Source organism: Centruroides vittatus, unplaced genomic scaffold (genome assembly GCF_030686945.1).
Source record: "Centruroides vittatus isolate TY-2023 unplaced genomic scaffold, ASM3068694v2 contig_355, whole genome shotgun sequence".
Classification (NCBI taxonomy): Eukaryota; Metazoa; Arthropoda; class Arachnida; order Scorpiones; family Buthidae; genus Centruroides; species Centruroides vittatus.
Genome location: NW_027122178.1, coordinates 918,118 through 924,501, shown reverse-complemented (window position 1 = coordinate 924,501; position 6,384 = coordinate 918,118). Strand labels below are relative to the sequence as shown.

The 6,384-nt window shown below is 28.1% G+C and overlaps 1 protein-coding gene across 1 annotated transcript; it reads left to right on the top strand.

Annotated features, from left to right (window-relative positions):
• Window positions 1-1,628: 1,628 nt before the first annotated feature.
• Window positions 1,629-6,146, top strand: mspo (M-spondin). The gene is made up of 4 exons (XM_067269655.1): window positions 1,629-1,898; window positions 4,570-4,775; window positions 4,838-5,312; window positions 5,401-6,146. Exons 1-4 carry the CDS (start codon window positions 1,721-1,723, stop codon window positions 5,607-5,609), a joined length of 1,068 nt encoding a protein of 355 aa, XP_067125756.1. The 5' UTR covers window positions 1,629-1,720; the 3' UTR covers window positions 5,610-6,146.
• Window positions 6,147-6,384: the final 238 nt, after the last annotated feature.

Sequence of the window (6,384 nt, the reverse complement as noted above, 5' to 3'; positions counted from 1 at the left end):
ATTTAATAAAGTATCCATTTTTAGTCACCCAATAAGAGTTACAGGCACGATTTATCAATCTAGTTATACATAGGTGTTACGTTACAAGGCGTTACCCTGTATTTATTTTGTAACGATTACGCATCAAGGCAAATAATTGGCTTCTCGATTAATCAATGTACACTTGACATAGGGGTGTAACATGTAATTATTTTCCATTGTGATCTTTTTATGGAGATATGTAAACATACCCCTACTACATGCGATACTCTAAAAAAAAATCAATAGGTAAATTAAAATATACGTTAAAGCTTAATTTTAACGGTTAAAATTAAATAATTAAAGTTCAAAGGTCACTTTAAAGCGAACTTTAAACTTATTTTTTTTTTATTTACTCAGAAAAAACCGACTTGTTTACGTTGATAAGCATCTTACAGGTAGCCATTCTCGATTAACTTGAAAATGTGTTATTCATTTACTTAGTTAAATTTAGGACACAGATGAGCCTGTTACTGACTTCTAAACCTGTTAAACGCATCTTAATTAAGTATCCTTTCGATACACATTGTTAAATTCGGTATCCACATGGTAATCTTGTATATCTCCTTGGCCCAAATCGCATTATTTTCCTATGTGTGAGTGTGAGAACAACCGTGATGAATTTAGAGAATAGAAAGAAAAAAAAAGTTGCTTAAAACCATATGGTTAATGCATCATTTCATTAATGATACTGATACATGTTAGTGATTAATTTTTATACAATACTTATATATCTATTACTTACTGCCTATCACATAAGTGAAGGGTGAAGCTCAATTTAAAGTCCGTTTTTAAAGAATTTTCTAGTATTTAGATCTATATAATTTCGTACTAAATCGTTAAAACAGACGTTAATTTGTTTAATTTCTTTTATTTTATAATTTTACAAATTTTTTTTTGATTTTTAAATAATTTCTAAATTAATTACTCTTTCGGGATTTTTAGGAGAATTGATGATACTTCTGACGAGATTTCAAGAGAATTTCAGGAAAATATAGAAAAAATTTTCGTAAAATTCTAAAAATATTCTTTTAAAACTTGTTTATTATCTTTTTCAATTATTTAAACATTTTTTTTTTTAATAATTTTTTAACGTGTTTTGAAGCTTTTTAAGAGTGAATTTTTCTATTTACAGAGAAAATATCCAACAAAGTACAATAATTTTACCTAAAAAATAACAGTTTAAATTATATAAAACGACTTTAAATTATATAAATTTGCAATTTTTAGAATTATCAGAAAAAAATTTCTCTTAAAAGTTATTATTTTTAAATAAATTTTAACTAAAAGAAACCATCAAAATCATCACACTACAAAGAAAGAAAGAAAGAAAAAAAAATACATTTAATTTTAAATCGGAAAATCGATTTTGACGAGCTCCAAAGAGGTGTGTAAATCCTATTTTTACTTTTTTTTCTTCAAATCTTTTTCTATAATCCTCAATGCTTCTATATCCTATCGTAGAAATTCGATATCTTTGTAAAAGGTTCCCGAATGAGAAGTACCCTTCTCTGACGTTACTCTACTTGTAGTCACGTGCGATGACGTCAAGAAATTCATCACCCAGCTCCGGGACACGTGCGCCCTCTTGGGACAGCCGAAGGGTGTTACCTTGTGGATTATGACGTTTAGTAGACGAATATAAAAGCGGTTTGCAACCATCTCGAGTTTAGTAAATGTTATTCTTGATAACGTTTCAGACATGAATCCTCTTGCAACCGTATCGTTGCTTCTTCTATTCATTTATTCAATTGATGCATCGTGTCCACAGGACCAGTTGGCAGTTTATAAAATGATTTTTCATACGGAATGGTCAAGAGAGAAATTCCCTAAACAATATCCTGAATGGAGACCCAACGCTCAATGGTCGAAAGTTGTCGGTAAGTTAGTTTAAAAAAGTCAATTTTATGAATTTATTTTATTCCTATAACATTTAAATTTATTAGATAATTTAAAATTATATATCAAATTAAATAATTTGCATTAAAAAAGGTCATTCATTTACAAACGGTTTCGAGCGTGTTTACAGATGAAAAAAAATCTCAATTTTTGCTTAATTTTTTCATTTTAAAAGTTTTTAAACTGTTTTTGGATAAATTCAATTATTTTTAACGTAAATTTAATAATTTTTATATAGAATTTAAGCGGACTTTTAAAGAAAAATCAAATTTAAATAGTTAAAAAGAAAAAATATCATAGAGATGATCTTGTAAAGTCTTTAACAATATTCACACGAATCTGTTATTAATTATCGAGTTTTTAAATGTTGCTGCATATACTAGTATATAGTTTGCAAGTCATTTTGATAACGTAGAAAGAAAAGGACTTATACCGAAGGACGAAACTGTCTTTCGTCACACACGATATAATTGGTTAAATAAGTCGAGACGACTTCTTGTCTTTCGCAATAATTAAAATGTTTAGCTAAATGAAAGCTCTAACAAGGTACTTACGAATTAATTTATTGCATCTTTCATAATTACACTTTAATTTAAAAAAAATTAAAGTAAAAATAAAAATTAATTTGAATTTTTAATTTTTTGGTATATTGCCGAGAAGATACTTTTACAGGGGTTGAGGTTTTTTGCTATATTTTTAAAAGCCTTTTTTTTAATACTAAGAAATAACACGTGACTAGTTTATAAAGAATTTTTTAAGAAGAAATTAAGCATTTTCTTTGGAGAAAAATGAAAGTTTTAGAGAATTGTTTGAGTTGTAACCTTGCTTACAGGAATTAATTAAATGTATCTCGTTATTTCTGATGATAAGCATCTCGAGAAAGGAACTAGGTTGGTATTTTTCAGTGTAAGGAGTAGAGGAAGAAGGTCAGGATATAGGAGTTAACCATTATTGTTGATGACTTTAAGAAGAAAAACTTGTTAACTTCCTGCCTTGAGATACCTTTCCAAAACATGGGTGTGTTTTCTTTTTAATGCAAATTATATTTAATATGAGTGCCAAGAATATAAAATAATTCACTTATAAACCTTTTATTACTTTGCGATTTTTGTCGATGAACAAAGTTTCGACAATGTTGACTGAACTTTAACCTCACTTCATTTTCAAAATCAACCTACACAGTATTCATCAATTGACTCATCTGTTCGACCTTCACATGAGACTCAACGTACTTTAAAATACGATGACAGACGCGTAATTCAAATTTCTAAACACGTGAGGTGCTCCAGGTGCATGTCATATCCCTGTCCTTTGTCCTACTTTATTGATTAGTCACTTACTAATTTAATATTCTAAATGTTCTCTTAGAAATAATGATGTAACTTTAAACACTTTTATCATAAAAATAGTTACATAAGCACCTTTAAAGGCAACATTTTGTGGAAAAAAAGCATGCAAAAAGCTTTAGTAGAAGTGTAGAATAGAATCATTTTATGGTTTGACAGGTAGAAAAGTACGTCGTGTGAGTCTGTACGTTGAAATTTTCAAGGTTTTTGGACGCCTTCCAAATTGATGCACAGGAAGCCCCCTTAAAAGAAAGTGTATATACTTGGCACAATTCCAGTTCGAGTGAACAAATTAAAGAAGAAAACACCCACTACACATGACGGATCTCTTTGTAAAAAATTAATCTCTAGTTACATGCAATTCTATAAAGCGCCATGCAGTCTACTAAACGTCTAGAACTTTGAAGAAACTAGGTCATGACCCGATCTATAATAATTATTTTAATAATAAAAAAAATTCGTTTTTAATTCTCTTAAAATTATTCGTTATTTTTCTATAAAAATTACAATAATATATAATATATATTTACATAAAAAATGAGAGAAAAAAATGAGGGAAAAAATAACTGTATCACTTACAAATTTCTCATAGAGTATGTACAAATTTTTGTTAATAAATTATCCAAATTTGTAATACTTTAATCCCAGTTAACATCTATTGAATAGTAAGTACTGCTGTTACACCTACGTAAATGTTGTAATCAATTAGTTGCTTGAAATATTGTCACTATGTGTTATATTCTTTAAAGGATCTTTTTTTTTTTTTTTTAGAATTGAACTTGATATTCCTAAGGCAATTTTAACTCGTTTGGTTATGTCATATCTCTAGTAATAAATTTTTAAACGTGTCTGCAATAGTTTCTTTTACAAATTTGTTTATTTCTCTTATTTATAAACAGAAAATAACAGTAAAAACATGAGGTAATAGTTAATTTTAGAATTAAATTGCAAGTTTCTTGTAATGCATGACGTGTTTCTAATTTTTTTATTGTTAAAAATTTATCTAATACTTGAGAATAAACTGTAGCTTTCTCTCAATACCTGGCGCATTTTAAAGTAATTTTTATTATTTAAAAAGTAATCTGTTGCTAGAAAATTAAATCATTGATCATTTTTAAAAATAAATAATACAATTTAATATAAGTAATGTTTACAATTGTATTTTCATATTACTTTCCTTGTCTTAAATCTTACTCCTCCTCTAAAGTAAATTTGAATTTTGTAATTTTGAAGAGTTTTACAATAAATATTTACTTTTTTACAGCCTATTTGTTTAGAAAAACTAATTAAATGTTTTATTTGATAGGAGAAACACATAATGATTCACGTAAATTGTGGAGTATGGGAGAATACGCAACAACAGGAATCAAACTTTTTGCAGAAACAGGTAGATCTGAATACATAGAAGCTGAAAATAAAAGTGGAGTTTTTGATAATTTCTATGCAAAACCTATCAAAGTAGGGGTAGGAAAGACGGAAGCAACGATTTTTCTTGACGGAAATCACACTAAAGTAAGTATAGAGGCATGATGAGTGTAGAGAACATAGAATGATCCCGATTTTTTTTTTTACAGGTATCGATAATCAGTAGAATTGTACCAAGTCCTGACTGGTTTGTCGGCGTTGATAGTTTTAATCTCTGTACAGATAATAAGTGGTTAGATGCAGTAACATTGGATCTTGATCCCATTGATGCTGGAACAGAAAACGGTTTCACTTTCACAGCTCCTAAATGGTCGACAAACCCAGCCATGAAAATATCACAGATTACTTCACAGTATCCTAATCATCAAGCCAATTCTTTCTTCTATCCATCACTACGTAAGCTTCCAAGAATTGCTTACGTACAGTTTGTCAAAAATAAAGAATATAGCCTAAGAGAAATCTTTCAACACGATCCTAATAAAAATATAGAAACAGTCGTAGCTGATAAACCACCCCCAGCTTACGACATTTATGTAAATGATGGAGTCAAAGTAGCTAAAACATCAAAGGAAAATACTATAATTAATTCACTTAAAGTCAAAAGTAACAAAAAAGGACGTCGAAGTAAGTGTTTTAGAACATAAAAGAAATAAGATTTGGATCTAAAAATTGCTTTAAAATCTTATTTTCTTTATCTTTTTTTTTTTTACAGGAAGGCCAAGAAATTGTAGGGTAAGTGAATGGTCGGAATGGAGTGATTGTAGTCAAACTTGCGGATTTGGTGAGAAAAAAAGAGAAAGAAAGGTATTAAAACACGCATCTAGGGGTGGAAAACCTTGTCCGGCATTGTTTGAAGTACATTGGTGTGGAAGTGCAAGCAACTGTCGCAAGAAAGAATCATATTTTTCTTGGCAGAGTTAATTCTCACACCATACAGCATATGCCATTCATATGTTTGATAACATTGAATCATAAATAGAAAAAAACTTGATCCAAAAAGATATCGTTCAAACATTAGAGAAGAAAAAAATCAAAACAATATGTATAAATAATAAGATTTATTTAACAAGAAATTTCTCTATCTAAAGCCATTACGACTAAAGAGATGATAGAAAAGAAAAATATTGTAAATATATTATTAATGTTATCATCATTTATCTAAACTAAGATGACGTTAATATTCTGTATTTTAAACAGAATTTTCATATAAATTTATCAACTGCTGTTTGTAAAAAGCTTATTTTTTGTGTATATCCTTGATATCTTGTATAGTATCCTTTACTTTTTATATATATTCTGATGGATATATTTATTCTCTTTGTCGAGTGAAAAAAATCAAGATTTTCTTGAAAAAAATGGTGTTTTGTTAATGTTCCGTGAACGTGTTAAATTATTTATAGACGTTCTCTTGTATATGATGAGAAAAAAATAGAGAATAAAGTCGGAAAATTATTAATATTCTTTGCATTTTTATTTATGACTCATTGCTAAAAATAACTTAATATTTAATTATATTATAGTTAAAATATTTAATTTTAATAATAATATAAACTTAAAACTATAAAATCTTCAACTTATTGAATATGCGGACATACAAACGAACGGTTAAAAATGATAACACGAAGTTCTTTTGTCATGTTAGTCGCTGGAAACAAAATGCTTATAACTCTATAGAAATAATTCCGATAAACTTATT